At 34.1% G+C, this 18,792-nt stretch overlaps 1 protein-coding gene across 2 annotated transcripts in view; it reads right to left on the bottom strand.

Moving 5' to 3' along the window:
- Positions 1-18,792, bottom strand: part of UBR1 (ubiquitin protein ligase E3 component n-recognin 1) — a 116,376-nt gene that overhangs the window by 27,701 nt on the left and 69,883 nt on the right. For both annotated transcript variants that reach the window (XR_010380872.1, XM_010994960.3), the window contains exons 30-38: positions 17,768-17,973; positions 16,272-16,365; positions 15,351-15,500; positions 12,295-12,392; positions 9,527-9,620; positions 8,308-8,456; positions 5,849-5,904; positions 4,743-4,839; positions 275-342 (exon numbers count right to left, since the gene is read on the bottom strand). Coding sequence is in view for 1 of the 2 variants with exons in the window: in XM_010994960.3 (XP_010993262.2) it covers positions 275-342; positions 4,743-4,839; positions 5,849-5,904; positions 8,308-8,456; positions 9,527-9,620; positions 12,295-12,392; positions 15,351-15,500; positions 16,272-16,365; positions 17,768-17,973 (1,012 nt within the window). In the remaining variant the exon portion in view is untranslated. The remainder of the gene's footprint in view (positions 1-274; positions 343-4,742; positions 4,840-5,848; positions 5,905-8,307; positions 8,457-9,526; positions 9,621-12,294; positions 12,393-15,350; positions 15,501-16,271; positions 16,366-17,767; positions 17,974-18,792) is intronic.

Below are 18,792 nucleotides of genomic sequence, written 5' to 3'. Positions count from 1 at the left end.
AGGAGGGAGGGGGAAAGCAGATATTACCTAAGTGTAATCAACTAGGATAAGACCCATTACAAAGTAAAGGGTAAATGTGGCTTCATTTTTAAAGTGATTTTAATGGTCTTAGTCATATTGGTATCTATTTATAAAGAGAATGGACAAAAGAGATTAAACTTTGCAGTATTAAAACCAACAATTTATAATCTTGAACAAAGAACATGAATTTGAATGAGGAAAACACATCAAATTAGAAATCTGAGTGAAGTTTAAAAAAAATCTGAGCACTTACCAAAACATGAAATAGATCTATGGACAGAAGGCAAGGTGTATCTTCTGATTTTAAGTTAGGAAGAACAACTGAAAAAACAAACAAACAAACAAAAAAACTTAATGTAATTCAGTCAGTAATACAGCGATGTAGGTAAACACAATATAAGATACAAACATCTAAAACAAAAATATAACAGGGTTATAAAATACAGAAACTGGTACACCGGTACATCACACCTTTAAGATATGGGAACCATAACTGAAGATAAACTAAACTGAGAAAAGGCTCCTAAAAAGCCCTGGGTACAAATTAATGGTTGAAAGATAAGATATAGGAAGAAAGGGTAAAGAAACTAGGACAACTGAAATAAGACATTGTTAAACAAGCATTTGCTGAATGAAAAAGATTACTGTTACACAACATTCCCAACCATTTCTTCCCCCTAACTACGTATTTCTAAATATTCTATGATACATAAAACACATGAAGAAATTTGGGGGTGGAGAGCAGGGAGGGCGTGCAAAGCAGTGTAAGTGAAAGGAGGTGAAAGGAGGATGGAGAAGATCCTCCTGAACAAGTTTAGGTAATGCTTTACAGGGGCTGATCAACGGAAGGAAATGCACACAGCTCAAAAGCTTTGTCTTTCTGATCTGGTCAGTCTCTAAATTCAGAAGTTAGGGAAAGAGTGACGAGGAAGTGAAATCAAGAATTCAGAACAGCAGTAATGGTTTGGTAGATACAAAGTTGAGGAAATTAATAATATTTCAATAAGGTTATTATTTGTTAAAAATGAGGGAGAGAAGGCTCTTTTCAGACAAGGTCAATTTCTTTACTGCAAACCCAAGATTCTAAATACCATAAAAGTCAAGAGCACGGGCTTTGGAGTGATAAAAGAAATGTTCAGATATTGAGGTATGGGGAAGTCATTCAGGCTTATACATGAGTTAACTTGCATTTTATGCTAACCAAAACAGCCTGTTTGTGGTCTATCAAACATACGTTGTACATCTGCTTCAAATGCTAAAGAAAAGGGCACACTGACCAGAAGTAAAAAATGTCTATGTTAAAAATAAAGATTAAATGCTCCCTTGCTGGAATGCCAGTGCTGGTATTCCCTCCACAGGTGCCAAGGCCTAACTGATTCCTTGTGTACATGCTGGTCTGTTTTTATTTATTTATTTTTTGAAGTCTTGAAGAAATGCATCCCTGACTTGTTTTATGTTCTTTGTTCTGACAAGATATAAAACTGTGCTGAAAACTATGTCTCTGGAGCAGTTTCTCAGAGTAATCTGGGAAGCTGGCTTCTGGGCTACAGTCCTCAGTTTAGCTCAAATAAAACATTTTTCTATTTCTATTATTTTTGTTGACAGGAGTCAGACAGAAATGGGATCCAGCACTGTCTGTGACTATTTGAATCACAGGCAAGCAACTTGACTTCTGTAAGTCTACAGTGTATTCAAAATTGTTGGGAGGTTCATTAACATGTATATTAAAAGTACTTATCCTGAGTTTGGCATGTAGTAACCACTAAAAATACTATTAATATTGGCTTTATAAAACAAACTAAAGTGAGTCACAAGGTTCTATTAACTAGCTGTGTGTTCTTGATATGTCATTTGCTGCTTCTAGCTCTCACTTCCTCAAATTAAACTTTTTCAGTAATATTTCTGATATGCCAGTTAACACGTCCATGACACTACTTAAACTACCTACCATATTTTCTTCTGAATGTTACGAAGTGTTTCGCTCCCAGGACACTGTAACACCCCTAATCCCCAGTCCTGAACTGTATCACCTTTTCAGCCAATGGAATACTCTTGTCATCAAATTTTTCTTACAAGCAGTTGTGAGACTTTTTTTTCTGGCTACTAAATATATTTATTTTAAAAGTCCTTTAAAATCAAGTTAATTTTTTGCATGCATATTTTCATCTATAACTAAAGTCTTCTGTTTATGTTAAATGAAATGTCTCAGCAAAACTTCTGTGATACAGTAGGAAAAGCACAGGCTTTACGGTCAGGCCTGGGTTCAAATATTAGTTCTGCCTCTTACTGGTTTTATGACCTTGGTCAAGTCATATAACCTCTGTGCCTCAATTTCTTCATCTGTAAATGGGGAAAATGAGAATTTCCTTGAAGGATGGTGGTTAGAAGAAATGATTATATAAAAAGATCCCTATACAATTTCTGGCACATACATGGCACTGAACATTGTATGTCCTATTGCTACTGCAGAATCAATATATTAAAACAATATTCATCACCTTTCACACACACAGCTCTTAATTGTGGACTTCCTATTTCTCTCAATAATCTTGTTATTCATTTTAATTCACCATCTTTCGTCAGCCCAGCCCATCCTAATTCCCTCCTTAATTTATGTTACTACAATAGGTATGTATGTTATCTCTAATTTTTCCTTTTTCTAATACAACCTATACAATATCAAATTAACCTTAGAATACTATTGCCCAAAACATTTCAAAATTTCTGAATAACCTAAAGGATAAAGTTCAAATCTCTCACTGGGGCATTTAAGATCCTCTATTTTTGTCATAACAACTTCATTCCTCTCTATCTCTAGGTGCTCCTCCTCCTATCAGACTCATCTATTTGAACATACCACCTGCTCTCCACGTCCTCAATCTCTGTTCAAATTATGCACTATGCTTAGAAAGCTGTCTCTGTCCCTCTCACCTTGTCTTTATGTATCCCCTACTAGAGGAGACACATCAGAGCCCCATAGTGATTTCTTCCTATCTCAATTCTTGAAGTACATATTTTTACCAGCTAACATTTAGCTACTTTATAATGTCAGTCTTCACAGAGGTTCTGCCTCTTTAATTCACTCATAAGTCTTATAATGGCAGGGACAATATCTTATTCCTCTATACATAAGTTTATAGCCTAAACATCCTGAAAATAAAGATTTTTCCTGCTAATAAATTTTCACATGACAGACTTTTACATAAAGGCACAAAGCTACATTACAAAGCAAAAGCACATCACTTCTGCCAATTAGAGATTATGCACTATTATTTCGGCCTCTGCCATTTCTGATGATATCAAGTAGTCTCCTTGTTTGGTGCTTATTTTGGAGGTGTGTTTATAATTTTTAAACATTATAAATTCCATAAGGTGTGATCAATGTAAAAGCTGGGAGATTCTTTGGAAGTGCTGGTAAAACAAGGTATCCAAATTATAACTGGAATGAAAACAGATACCAAAAAATTAAAAAAACAAAACCAAAATATTACTATGCAAATAAAATAAACTATTAACAATACAAAGAGATCCTAAGAATGAGAGGCACATATAATACACACAAAATTCTGGGTCTGTGCAACTGACCAATATGAGAAAAAGTAAATGAAAAAAGGGAAAAAAGTTAAGTGTGAGGCTGGGGAACAGTATTAATACTAGATTCCTATCAGCATGAGGTTAATTCAGGAGATAGCTGGAGGTTAATTTGAAAACATAAAGGCTTAGCATGGTGGCAGTTCTAAGGAAATTTTGGCAACCATGGATGAAGCCATGGAACCCCAAGGTCATCAGAGTGAGCAGAAAGCTGCCCATGAGGAGCTCCTTGTGGGGTTTAATAAGGAGGAAAGTGATCTGTTTTAATAGACTTTTAAGGTAAAGTAGGTAGTCAATTTGGGGATGGGGTGGAGCCTGCTAGATCAGCTAGAAAAAAAACTATGCTTGGTTTTTCAAACCTTAAAAAAAATTTAGGGACTCTCTTATTTGGTAGAAACATATTTAGGAAGTGTAAACTTAAACCCCTTTACCTGTGACATGCTTAAGTTATGAACAAATAGATTTATAAACAGTCCTTTTTAAGCCTGACCTGTTACGTGCAGAGGAGCTCCTATAGTACAAATGCCCAAACGGAAATGCAGATAACCAAAATGAAAGCCAAATCATTCCACTACTGCATAACCTCTCATCTTTCCTCTTATATTTATACTAATTCAGAGCACTATATAAGCTTAGTTAATTTCTAGCTTGTTAAAATCTTAAAAAAAAAAAATCTGTCTCTCAAAGAAAAGGGCATGCATGGGAATGCGGTCTAAGATGACCACACTTAGCATTTCTATTATTTTTACATGACTCTGACTTTGATACACACCAGCAAAATTAAACATATCTTCAAATGATCTATCTACATCATTGCTCCCTTTTCTAACCACATTGGGATGCAAGGATGTTACTGATTGTGGGTACTGGCTCAAAAGACCCCAAGGTAGATATAATGGACATAAGTTGACAACATTTGGAAAATACTTTGGTTTTAAAAGTAAGATTACAGGTATTACAGGGGCAGGTATACACGTTTTGTTTTATTTTTTGTTTTTTTCTTTTGTAAGGCTGCTGTAGTCAGTGTTCAAAATTAGCTGACTGTGTAGTTTCCTAGTAAAACACACTGCCAGAAATGCAACGGGAAAAGACATGTAAATAACATAATAATAATTCAGAGAAGACTCTACCTGATAGAAGACGAATCAGATGTTTCTGTATCAGGACCTGAGAACAGGTAATCCTTTGTGCAATGGCAAACTGCATTAATGCTTTCAGACCATTATGCTAGATTGTAAGAGAGAGGAAGACAAAAAGATAAGGGAAGATGACAGACCTAAGATAGACCATTATAAAAAAAACCAACCCCAGACGACAAGAATTAGCACCGACTTATTACTTTACCGTCTTGCAAATAAAGTACAATATTTTTAATACTTCTAAAAAGTTTTGTGACCTCACCAAATTTCTTAACAGATTTTCCCATGACGAAGAGGTATTAAAGTACTCATTTTCCCCAGAGTCATTTTATTAAATGTCTGACCTAATTTACTCTATTGAGGCCTGTGCAAATAAATGTATTCATAGAAATTCTAAAATGATGGCAGAAAAACCACTGAATTCAGGGAACAGAGCTTCTGCTTCCCAGACAGAATGATGGGAACTATAGGGAAGCACACTATGGTCTCCAAGTCCCCTGTGCCAGCTGTCAGAAAATAAGCAGGAGATGCCTGGGACGGGGTGGTCTAGGGAATCCTCAGTTGCCCGGTACATTGCACTCAGTTGCAATGAGTACATTTCTTCAGTACTGTTTTTCAGTCTCCCCAGTGGTAAGAGGCTTAGGCTTGAGGTAGAAGTATAGTCATGTAGTGTCAGGATCTGCCCATCAAGGAGTCATGCTTAGTTTTATTCTTGATATTCAGTAACATGATTTATCTAGAGCTAAGCCAATAATAATACTTAATGTTATATAATGGTGCAAAATTAGGGAGAAGGAAAAATGTATGAAACAACAGGTTTCTGATTTGGAAATAAACAGAGAAGAGGAGAAAAAGTAAACAAGTATCAAGAGAAATCTTTCTGTGAATTACATTTAACCACAAGACAGTAAACTCTCTAAAGTGCACAACTTTGGCCTTTCAGTTTTCTATAGGACTGAAGTAACTTTTTTTTTTTTAACAGAAATTTGGCTTTTACAGAAAAAAAAGAGTGAATAAAGATTTCTTTAAATGATAAATTACTGTGGATTTCCTAAAAAAAAGCATGAGTTACATATTTCCTTTTGGAATGCACATACCTGTCTATTTTGAAGTGCTCCAAACAAAGGTTTTCCTTCATCTCCCAGAAGGTTTTCTCAAAGAGTAAGAAAAACAAAAATAATAAATCCTGAATACTGCTTCAATTGTAAACTTGGTTTCTGTCTAACAGATGTTCTTTAACTACTTTTACTTTTGACCAGATGATTTCAAAGTTTCATTTTTTAAGTCTGTGCCAAAATTTCCAAATTTTCTTGAGTGAGAGAAAATTATAGAGGTAAATGTAGGTTATCTACAAGTTGCTACTATACATAATAAAGTCCCTGCAGCAATATATAAAGAATATAAAGTATTCTGGTTCATTTTTTTCTCCTTTTAACATCACTCCTATGCAAAAAGAAAGTTTTTTTTTTAAATTGAAGTATAGTTGACTTACAATATTATATTAGGTTCAAGTGTACAGTATAGTAATCTGATATTTATACAGATTACACTCCATACAAAGTTATTGTAAAATATTGACTGTATTCCCCATGCTGTACATTACATCCTTGTAACTTATTTATTTTGTACTTAGTAGTTTGTACCTCTTAATCTCCCTCACCTTTTTTGTCCCTACTCCTTACCCTTCTCCCCTCTGGTAACCACTAGTTTGCCCTCTGTATCTGTGAGCCTGTTTCACTGTATTTGTTCACTTGTTTTTATGTTTTTGATTGCACATGTAAGTGAAAACATACAGTATTTGTCTTTCTCTCTGCAAAAAATTTTAAAATTAGTAATTAAAAAATATAGTCACAACCTATTTTGTTTAAAAATAATACATAAGACAGATGCAAGTAACTTTATTGCACTTTTAGGTACTATTAAAAAAAGAATTAGAGTTATAGGACAGAAAAAGATGAAGTTGAAAATACCAAAAAACATGGGTTCAGAAATATAATTTGCGTTGTTGACTTGGGTATTTATTACTAAATTACTCTTATTTTCACTGATTCTTGACAGCAGACACACCCATGAGTGTGAAAGGCTTATTTTCTATTTTCTTTTTCCACTTTTGAATGAGCAGTAATAAAAGACCCTCTGTTTTGATTCCTCAACAATTTTTCTAACTATACCAACACATCTTGTATACGTCTTTCCACACCTATAGGAGTGAGGTAACTTAGCCACTTATGTACCAAGAATACTGTATAGCATTCTGTCTACTGGATGGAAAAAGCACTATAGTAAAAATAATACCCTATTAGATTCCAATTACTATGTTACAGAAACACATATGAAGATTTGGCCCTATTCTCCAACAAATTTCTCATCTCTTTAATGGCAAAACTGTGATTTTTTAAAATGTTCAATGTCTAAATATAAATTTCCAATTCCTAATGCTCTTCTTCCCCAAAACAGTAAAGTGTAAAACACCTTCACTGGAAGTCTGAAAATACTTAGCAGATCATGACTCCAAAAGAATGCTTTACACTTCATATCAAATTGTTCAGATCCTATTTAAACCTCATTGTTCCTGTTCCTCATTTTATTTAATCATAGTAAATATAAGCCTGCGTATTTATCTTTTATCCAAGATTTAAGACTGACAGGTTTGGAAGTGATTCCGAAATTTTTTTCACCGATACTGGTATGCAGGAAGGCTTCGTGAAAGAAGTGGCTTCATGCTACTTAATTCAAATCATGAAATAGTATCTTGTTATAAAAATATATTTAAAGGAAGAAAATGTGGTAGATCCATTAAAAACAACTACTAAAAACATATATTGGAAAGGGAGTCTGAAACTGATCTGGATAAAGATAACACGGAAGAATTACAGTTCTTAATTCTTTTTCATGTAGTACTCTGTCTTGTGACTGTAATGAGCAAATATACTAATTTAAAAATCTAAGCAATTGTTTACTGCTACATGTTTTTTCCCCTTCCCACTTTATTGAGATATAACTGACATTTAAACAGCATAAATTTAAGGTGTACAACATGTTGATTTGATAGCTACACTTTTCTACAAGTTTTCAATATGGCAGACATTTTGACAGTAGGCTTTCCTTCCGACTTGGTAGGTTTCTCCCTATTAATCTTGTCTCTCCTGACCACCTCAGTCTTTTCTGGTAATTTTTAAGGTAACTTTGGCTTATCTTTCTTTTTCTCTCAAAGTGTAAAAGAAATAAAAATCATTGGACTTTTCTGGGTTGATTCTTTTTCCATTGCCTTTTTCTTTCTACCTTCTAATATTGTAACTCTGCCACCTTTTGAATATAGTTTGCGTCATGCTGTCCCTTTCAAGTATTTCAGTTTATGTTATATTTGTCCATTTTTGTAATTAAAAGAGATCAATATAAAAATTTTTCAGACTAAATAGCATCATGTCACACCCACCCACTGACATACCAACTAGTCAAAGTATTCCAGGCCATTAGGGCAAAAAAGGAATAATTTTTGGTCAACTGATGTTAATTTGTTTCTATAAAACCTCCAAACCAGTTCTCTTATAGTTACCAATTGCCTGGACAGTGAAAGCACACGTGCTCCAGGTCATCATGGGGATTCGAGGATCTGTTTCATCAGGAGGCAGTTTCAGTCCAATTCTATATATTGTTGTGGCAAAGAGAAGGACCATTTCCTTGATGCTATTAGAGTATTTTATCCTAAAAATAAAACAAGACAAATTTACATAATGATTTAGTAAAGGGGCTACCTACTGGGAAGTCCAATTAGGTACTGAAGCAATTTAATTCCTTTTGACAAACTACTCTTTGTCAAATTAGAGATAATAGCCTCTGAAGATTTATTCACTAAGAAAAAAATGGGAAAAGCAGAACTGTAACTCTTTAGGTAAAAAATATCTCTTACAAAATGTTAATGACCCAGATCACTTCCTGTAAAAGATGCAGTAAATGATTATAGCAGAAAGGGTCCATGTCCAAACTAAGAGACAGACTGGAGAGAGAAGAATTAAAATTCAAAGGAATCAGATCTGACATAAATTTTAGTGTATGGAAAAGGGACCAGGAAGTACTTTTGTGTTGATATGGGGTGTGTGTGTGTGCGTGCGTGTGTGTATGTATGTGTGTATAATAATACACATACTAGGAGTGATGATTTTTGATCTCCTGAACTTCTATTTGTAACAAGTATTTTCAGTAGCAAAAAGATACATAACACAAACAAGGATCACAACTAGACATATGTACCTAAGATAATATTCATTAAATAATAGAACATTATTTGGATCATCATATTTTTCAAAGCTTCTTCACATAAATATCTTTCCAATAACATTATGTGCTAAATTAGAAGGCCACCATCTCAATTTAACAAACAAGAAAAATGAATTGCAGTGGGGGTTGGGTGACCTGAGACTTTTCAGAAGTCACAGAGCAAGTTAGATGTGGCTTTAACTGAAGTCTCTTAAATTCTATTCTTGTAGGTTGGACTATATAAAAATGGCATTTTTGTTGGTCAGAAATTATTAATCATAGGCATGGTCCACTCTAATGCGTATTACTCTAATACCTCAAACCACTTAATTTCATTAATACACATACAACTTCAGGGAGAAAGTAACAAGATGAAAATGGGATAAAGAAAACAATTCAACAAATAAAGCAGGATGGAAAGAAGGACAGGTGGAAGAATGGAAGGAAGCAAACAAAGATTGTTCTTCACTTATTTTCATAACCATTTATAAACTTCTCTTAATTGTTCAGATACTTACGAAGACTGAACTCCAAAACTCAGGATAGAATGGAACTCAAAAGTGGAATCACCCATTCCCTGATCAAACAAGACTGGAATTGTTAGGTTTTCTCCTTACAAATTGAAAGGAAAAAGAAAGAAAAATCATGGGAGTTTGGCCCGACACATACTTTTTTAGCTTTTGTAAATTACATACGCTCATTTTAGAAAACTTAGAAAATGCTAATAAGCAATCAACAATCATTCAAAATTTTGCTACCCAGATAACCAGACATTTGGATGATATTCTTCTATTCTCTGTATACATGTTACACATGTAGTTTTTTTTTTAAAGGACAACCTCTATAGTACTGTTCTGTATCTTGTTTTTTTCACCAATAGTTCATAAATGTCTTTCCATATCAGTAACTGTCCCTCTATATTTCTATTTTTAATAAATGCATAGTATTCTATTAGTAAGGCAGCATACATTAATGAGTAACAGCAAAGAATCTGGAGCCAAGCTGCCTGGGTTTGAATCTTAGCTCTCCCACTGACTGTTACTAAAAGTGTGGTGAATACTAAACCTCTTTGTGGCTCTATTTCCTAATCAAATTAGAATTTTTGTTTCCCTAAGTGAAATGAGATGTTCTTTTCTGGTTGTGTTCAAGATTCTTTTTTTCATCTTTGATTTTCAGCAGTTTGGGTATCTCTCTGAGTATGCTTTTAAGTTTTCCTGTTTGAGGTTCATTGAACTTCTTAAATCTGTAAATTTATATCTTTCACTAAATTTGAAAGTTTCCAACCACTATTTCTTCAAATACTTTTTCCATATCATTCTTTTTCTTTTCAGGACTTCAATGACACTAATGTTGGATTAAAAGGAAAAAAAAAAAAAGGCTCCATATGTCCCTAAGGCTACATCTTTCTCTATCAAGTTTTTGTTTACAGATTGTGTAATTTCCACTGATCTAATTTCAGATCACTGACTCTTATCTCCCCATCTCCATTCTACTATTGAGTCCACCCAGCTAATTCTTCTTTCACACGTTTTTTTTTTCAGTTGTTATTCTCATTTGGTTCTTTTTTTTTTTCTTTTTCATAGTTTCTATTTGTTCTGCTGAGAAGTCCTATGTTTCCATTTATTTCATGAATGTTCACCTTTACTTCATGTTTCATGATTATAAAGCTGAAAAGTTCAACGTTAAAACACCATTGGCTTTTGGTTGATTGTTTTTCCTTTGAGAGTTGGTCAGTCTCCTGGTTCTTTGTATCTTAAATAATTTTAGATTGTATCTTGAATATTTTGACTATTACATTGTGAATATATTTAAATATTATTGGCTCCCATTATGTAAATTCTCTGGAAAAGTGTTACTTTTTTTGTTGTTGTTCTAGAAGGCAATCAACCCAGTGAGGCTCAACAAGTTCTGTCTCACTCTCCATCAGTGGTGATTCTAGTGTTACCTTCCAGAGCCTTTGCTATGCTATTTGGATCCACCAGTACATGTACTACTCAGGGCTTAGTCTGGGATGTGAGTGGTGGTTCAACGCAGTTTCATTATCAAAGTTGTTGCTATGCTTCTTTGGGTCTGCTCTGTACATATGCAGCTTGGAAGTGAGCCCAGGATGTGCGTTGGTCTCAAGAATAAAGAGATTCCCTTTTACAGCTCTCTCCTCTCTGGGATTTCTCCCATACTCTCTAGCTCTGAGGGGTCCTTTTCCCTAGTCCCTCTGGCCAAAATGACAATTTTCTCTCACTTTTAGGCCCCTGTGCCGTCAGGCAGATTCATGTGACTGGGGTTAACCTAGGGGTAAAGCTGCGAGGCAAACAGTAAAAAACAAATACTGAAGATTCATCCAGCATTCTTTGGAACACAGTGGTTCCATTTTCCCCAGTTCCTCTGGCTTGTAAGACTGGTTTTCCCCAGAATTTTAGGTGTCTATGTGGCCACTATGGCAGTGCAGCTCCATGACTGGGGCTGGCCTTGGGGAAGGAGCCAAATGAGGGGGAAAAAACCATAACAGGAATTCCTTTTACATTCTCCAGCTCTGAGGGGCTTCTTTTCCAGTCCTCTGGCTAGAAAGACGGCATCTCTCCTTGACTTTTTACTGTTCATGTCCACTGCACAGTTCTGTGACTCAGGCAATCTGAGGTCAAAACTGAGAAATAAAGGAAGGGAAAAAAACCCCAGGAAACTCACTGCCTATACTTATCATTCCTCAGATTTTGACTTCCCTCCCCAATCTGCCTGCCGTTTACTTATTAGAGTAGGTAGTCTTATCTCTCAATTGTGAAGAGTATACAAATGAGGTAATAGTTTTCAATGTTGTTTTTGTTATTATTAGTATTAATGACAACATACTAACAATATTAGTAATTGTAATGGCTAACACAACATAGCATTTACTATGAACCATGCACTGTTTTACTTTACATAGGATAACTTGATCCTTCAATCAATGAGATAGGTACTATTATTATTCTCATTTTGCAAATAAGAAAATTGAGGCACAGAGAGGTTAAGAAACTTGTCTAAGATCAATTAGACAGTAAGTGATTTAAATCCAAGCATTGTGACTCCAGATTAATTACTGTCTACACTGTCTTCTAGTATGAAAAATTATTAAACTGACTAAAGTGATTTAGCGAAACTTAGCCTTGGCATACAAATCCTCTATTTCCTGAAATTTAACAAATATGCATTTCCAAACCATATTTTAGAGCAATACATACTTTTTAAAAAAAATTAAAGACTCTGAGACTTAAATCTCACACAGCTAAATATAAAATAATTTTAAGCAAACCTTTAGCATGTTTCATATTATAACCTGTTATTCTGGCCAGAACAGTCTGTATCCACCGTGCCAGGGTCAAATGCTGAGCAAGAACTTCTGTATTCTCACTGAAAAATGATATTTGAAATTATTAAAGCTGTTGGCAAAAAGTCAAACTGCAAAGCTGAATTTGTCTGGTCTTTCCCTGGAAAAATGGCTGTATGAAAAAGTCAAATTCCTGATTAGCTTCCAAAGTCATAGAAACACATGTGCCTAAAAATGTAGTTTTTAGGAGGGAAGAGAATTTTAAAAGTACAAAGCATAAGATATCACCCATATTCCTATCACCCGGAAGTATAAATGTCAGTAAATGAAATCACCGTTCTAGTTGCTCAAGTCAAAAACTAGGTGTCATCACTGATTCATCTGATTCCATCACAGCCCACATTTTAATCTATTGGCTAGTCTTACAGGTTTTACCTTCTAAATACAACCCAAGTTGATTACTTCTTTCTATCTCCATCATTACTACCCTAATCCATGTTTCATTATCCCTCACCTGGACTATTTCAATAGACTGTTTTTTCAGCTTCCACAATGCTGTTTTATCATTATTTATGTATTCATCATACAAAAGCCATAAAGATATTTTAAAATGTAATTCAGATCATATCACTTCCCTATTCAAAACACTCCAGTGGTTTCCCATCACATATAAAATACAATTGTAACTTCTAATCTTAGCTCATAAGCCCCTTTAGGATCTGGTTCTTTGTTCAATCCATTTCAAGTGTATTGCCTTCTTACTGTGCCTCCAACATGCTGTGTTCCCACTTCAGGGTCTTTTACTTTTAATATCCCCTGTGCTTGGAATTCTCCTCTCTCAAAGAGCAGCATGCCTTGTCCTTCACTTCATGCAGGTCTCTATCCAACTGGCACCATCTCAGAGAGGAGATCCTTGCCAACTCTACCTATAAAGCGCCTCACACACTGGTCTGTTTCTAGCTCTTTATGCTGCTGTTTTAGGTTTTTCATAGTATTTCTCTTTACTCAACATTCTATATTTATATATTTATTGTTGTTCTCTCCTCTCTGTAATATAAATTCCATAAGGGCAGGGACTTGATCCAAACTGTTGCTGACAACCAAGACGGGCCAGAAACAGTGCTATTAAAAAGGACTAGAAAGTAGAAATTTGCTTACTGAAAGGACAGTTTTAAGTGAAGTTAAAATATACAGTAAACTATGACAAAGTTCACATACCTGGGCACAAATCTGACCTAAGAATAATTTCAGTTCTCAGAAATGAAAGTGTACTATGATTGGTTATGACCAATTTTCTTTAAAAAGGCTAGCTTATTATTAGTTTTGATGAAGTTTTTTATATGCTCTTAACTTTAGTTTCTTAGGTTATACTCATGTTGATTTCCTAACAAAAGAGGCAAATACATTCAACTACACAGGTAGGTTCAAATGCCTAATAAAAATGTTATGTTTAACTATGTATTTCAGATCCTAAGTAACAAAATTGTTACTACAGATTAAAAATTTCACAGAGTTTGAAGGGACACAGGTGTAAGGATCAGTCTAACTTTAGAAAGGACTGCCCTGAAGCATCCTATTTTTAAAGACACCAAGGAAAGAAGGTACTGAATATTCATTCCTTCAGAGAATAATTTACATGTTTAGTAACTCTTATTTGGGAAACTGTTATATAAAATAGGCTTGTACAGGCTAACAGGAAGTTGGAAAGTCATTTTATTTTATTATGATTTATTTTATATCTGTCTTCATTTGTATAGTTAGGTGAGGCTTTGGAGTCAGATCTAGGTTCAAATCCTGTGGGTCTGCCCTGACAATTAAAAACAACTCACAGGCTCCAATTCCTTATCTCTAAATGGGAATAACGTACCTACTTCATTAGACTATTCTGCGAAAAAAACGTAGTTACAGCTTGGCAGAGTGCCTAGAACATACCAGTTACTCAAAAAATAAAAGATAAATCTTTCTGATGCTATCTTCTTCCTAAAAGATGACATTCCATATTCCAATATACTAAGTAGAAGGCAATTTCAATATTATGTTTTCTAATAACATGGTATACTGGGGAGGGTGTAGGTCAAGTGGTAGAGTGCGTGCTTAGCATACACAAGGTCCTGGTTCAATTCCCAGTACCTCCTCTAAAAATAAATAAATAAGCCTAACTACCTCCCTCAACAAAAAAATAAAAGTAAATAAAAATTTAAAACACATGGTATAGAAGAGACAGAGCAACTACTTGACTTATTGACCCTAATTGCCAAACCTACTGCCTTTGAGCCCTTCTGTTGCAAAAACATGTTAAAATAGTTTTATCAACAAAATAATTTTCTTTAACAAAATCTAGGTCTATCAGTACAAATTTAGAGTTTTAAAGAAACTGAAATAATAACAATAATAAATAGTACTGTTATCATCATGTAGAACAATGAGAATATAGAAATATACAATTAGGTGTTCTAGCTGTCATTAAAAAATGAATGAATTTGCTGTTAACAATTCCATTCAAAGATGGTCAGAATATAAAAGTTTAAAAATTTATTCTAAACACTAAACAACTATCCATAGATGAAACTAGTGTTTTATTTACTTTTACAGTTAATGTTTATCCACATCTCTATAACCACAGCATTTGGCTCTTTGGAAAAATAAAAATAAAAATAATACTACAAAGATCCGCAGAGAAACCAAACTCCAAATAGCAACTCTACTGGTGGCAAAGGGCTGTAAAAAGGAATGGATCTTCCTCGCATCTTTTCTCCTCCATTAGTACTAAGATAGAGAGCAAAGTTCTACTGCTTTAATGGCTGTTGGAAGACACATGTGAAACATGCAGAGGTGTGTAAATGAATATTCCAGTTCTTTTAGAGACCAAAAATTGGGACTTTTAATCACATTTTTAAAGATGAATACAAGCTATGAAATGAAAAAGTATTAATTACTTTAAATAGCAAAAAAGAAACCAGTAATCTAATCAAAACTAAGCACAATTAAAGGATTAAAGACAATTTTTTAAAAAATTAGCCAAAACATAAATTAAAATATACCTGTTTATCCTTTGAGGTTGTAAAGGAATAATGGGGATCACAGTATTACACAGAGACTTGCAAAGAGGGCAAAGATATTCTCCACTCTCCAAGTCGAAAAGGTCAACATGAATGCGCTGCTGAGAGCTCAATTGTACAGCTTCAAAATACCTGCGAAATTCCAAAACATAGGTCCGTTCAAAACTACAAGTGTCTTTGTTCTAATCCAACTGAAAGAAATCTGCAATTTTTGCCTCAATAAACATCTTTAGAATCTACATGCAAAAATACACAAATCATAATCACAAAAGAAATAGGATGCCCATTCTTTCAGGGGCAAGCTGGAAGACACATCAGGGCAGAAACAAATTTAAAATAGTTTTACTGGATTATAACTTGTCTCCTGTCTCAACAGCAGGGAGATACATTGTAGACACTACTTCCTTCAGTTTCCAATGACCAAAAGAAGTAATAAGGGCTACTTCTTTTATGCATCATGTATTTCAATCTGATGCCACAAGGGTAAACCCTGTAAAAAATACTTCCCAGGAATTATACTTCTAAATTTTTATCTTTTCCAGACATACAACTAGAATTTCATGTCCTATTCTATGTCAAAGTACTTCTCACTCTGTGTTTTGAAGGGAATGAGATTTTTATAAAGATTACTACGTCTTCTACACAAATACTGATTGACAGCAACTAGTTAGTTTGTGGAAAGCAAGTACAAAGGGAGAGTGAAATCTTTAAGTTCATAGCTTTAAACACCAATTTCTAAGGGTGATAATATAATGAATATCATGCAAACAAAATTAGTAATTAAAATTGCTCCAATTGTTCAAATAAGAAGGGAAGAAGACACGAGAAAACATGCCTTTTTGTGGGCTTTAGTTAACTTAACATTCTAGTTTCTTTCAAGAACATGTCAGAAGGACAACTTACTTCTGCCAGCACACTGCATGCATTACATGACCACAGCTTCCTGTGTAAGTTCCATACGCCAAGTCTGAATCCATGAAAAGTGGGTCCAGGGTTTCTGGTACAGAAAGACAAAATTAAGAGGTATGTGTTCATCTGCCATGCAGTCATAAAAAGAAAACAAGAAAAGAGGTTATCAGGTCTAAAATTTTAATCATAAACTTTCTTAGGCATGTCAAAGAAAAGTGTCACAATGTCATGAAAGCAGTATATATATTTAATGGTAAGTAAAAAGAGGAAAATATAAAGCTAGACTAGCACTAGCTAGTTTCTAAAACTAGTACAGATTAATGACAACTATTCTTGGTTTACGTTTTTATTTTAATATTAGATTTTAAGTTGCATTATCTTCGTTTTTGGAAGTGATTTTCTATGATTCAACCACAACTTACTTTTGTACTTTTAAGAGTGATTTGACGGGTAATTTTAAGAGATATTTAGGGATATTATAAAGCACAGACTATGGCATTCAAATCTGATTCCATCATTTATAACTTGTGGCCTTTGGCAAGTTACTTAACTTCTCTGTGCCTCAGTTTCTTCATCAGTAAATGGTGCAAACAGTGGTAACTAACTCATAGAGCTGTTGTGAGGACTAAGTGAGTAAATACACATAAAGCACTCAATCAATGCCTGGCACAATAAGTACTGGATAAATGTTAGCGTTTTTTATCATCATGATTATTATGCTAAGTGTATTTTAATAACAAAGCAGCTAACTCCTGATGTGATGTAAGAAGTACAACACATTACCTACTTAGTAATCCAGCCAAGAAAGTATTTAACAAGAACCTAGTAGTACAGCAACAATCAGACAAATCCGCAATGTAAGACACTGTACAGGACAACTGGTCTGCGTTCTCCAAAAAAGTTATTATCATGAAAAAGATAATAGACTGTTCTAGATTAAAACAAATATAACAGTAGCAACGTATGAAACATGTCTGGATCCAAAATGAAAAAAAAAGTTTTAACTAAAAAAAAGACATTTTGAGGGCAGTTGGGAAAATTCAAATATGGATTTTATACTAGGTGATATTCCTGAATTATTATTAATTTTCTTAAATGTTATAATCGTATGATAGATATGTAATAGATTATCCGTAGTTTTCGAATATAGATGTTAGGGATGAAATGTCATGATACCTGTACCTTACTTTCAAATGGTTCAGCAAAGAGAAATGGAAATAGATAGAAAGATAGATAGATAGATAGACAGACCGACGGACAGAGAGGATGAGCAATGTGGCCATGTGTTAACAAAAATTTTAAAAAATAGAACAAAGAAGCCAACATGGCATATAAAAACAGAGTTCATTATACAAATTGGTAAATTGTGATCTGACCAAATAAGGCTAAAAATACAATCTCACTCCCAAACTTCTTTAAGATAGTATTTTTTCTAATTACATAAGTATGAAAAGAAATGCTCAAAAAGATATTCATTAAATGATACATACCCCCTGAGAGTTCTATGGGCTTCCCCCTGTGCTGGGTTAAGGCGGTGGATTTCTGGACACAGGCCGATAATACCATGGCATTATTTTCTATTTTCACCTCTTGTTCTTCTTGGCAGAGGATGCATGTCAGCACCTCCTTTTCAGTAACAGACGGACCCCGTTTAGGACCCAAAGCAATTTTAGAGTAGTCACTGACTGCTGGGGTGCTACCAAGAGAAACGACCAGAAATGAGGACACATGTTTTGGTCACTTGTCTTTATATTTTGGTAGATTTTTAAGTAACTGTAGGGCAAGAACTTTGAGAATAAAAATAATAAAATAAAATTGATATTTAGCAATATTAGCTTAAAATCTTCCCTCTAAATTTTCTTGCTTTTATCAGTTAATTTGCTTACTAGAAAATATATTTTGTGTTGCTAACTGCAAAAAAATGCAGATCACAAAGCAGAATGTAAGTTATAATTATATTTAATTTATTGTACTAAAAAGCTGGGTTATTTGTTTTTTTCTGATTATTAAAAGTAATACATGTCTATTAAGAAATGTTGGAAAGTCTAGAAAAGTATAAAGAAGAAAATAAAAAACATTATACTCTCACAACCTAGAGATAACCCCTTGTATATTTCCTTCCAGTGTGCTTTCTATTGATAACATTTTTTTAACATAATTAAGATCACATTACATATACAGATTTGCATCCTGCTTTTTATTCACTTGTATCTTAGCTGTTTTCTTGTGGCATTAAAATTTCTTCAGAAACATTATTTTTTAAATCGCTGTACAGTATTCTCACTATATGTGTCATATAGTTTTATCCATTCCCTCTTACTGGGCCATTTAAATTTCTCTTCATGTGTGTGTTCCAATAAAACTTTATGGATACTGACATTTGAAATTCATATATTCCTTTTAGGTCACAAAATATTCCTTTCAGTTTTTTCCCAACCATTTAAAAATGTAAAAACTATTCTTGGCTCACAAAGCACATGAAAACAGGTGGTAGGCAGGATTTGGCCCATGGGCT

This window comes from Camelus dromedarius, chromosome 5, assembly GCF_036321535.1.
Source record: "Camelus dromedarius isolate mCamDro1 chromosome 5, mCamDro1.pat, whole genome shotgun sequence".
NCBI classification, from domain to species: domain Eukaryota; kingdom Metazoa; phylum Chordata; class Mammalia; order Artiodactyla; family Camelidae; genus Camelus; species Camelus dromedarius.
The sequence above is the reverse complement of the archived record's forward strand: the minus strand, read 5'-3'. Positions and strand labels throughout refer to the sequence as shown.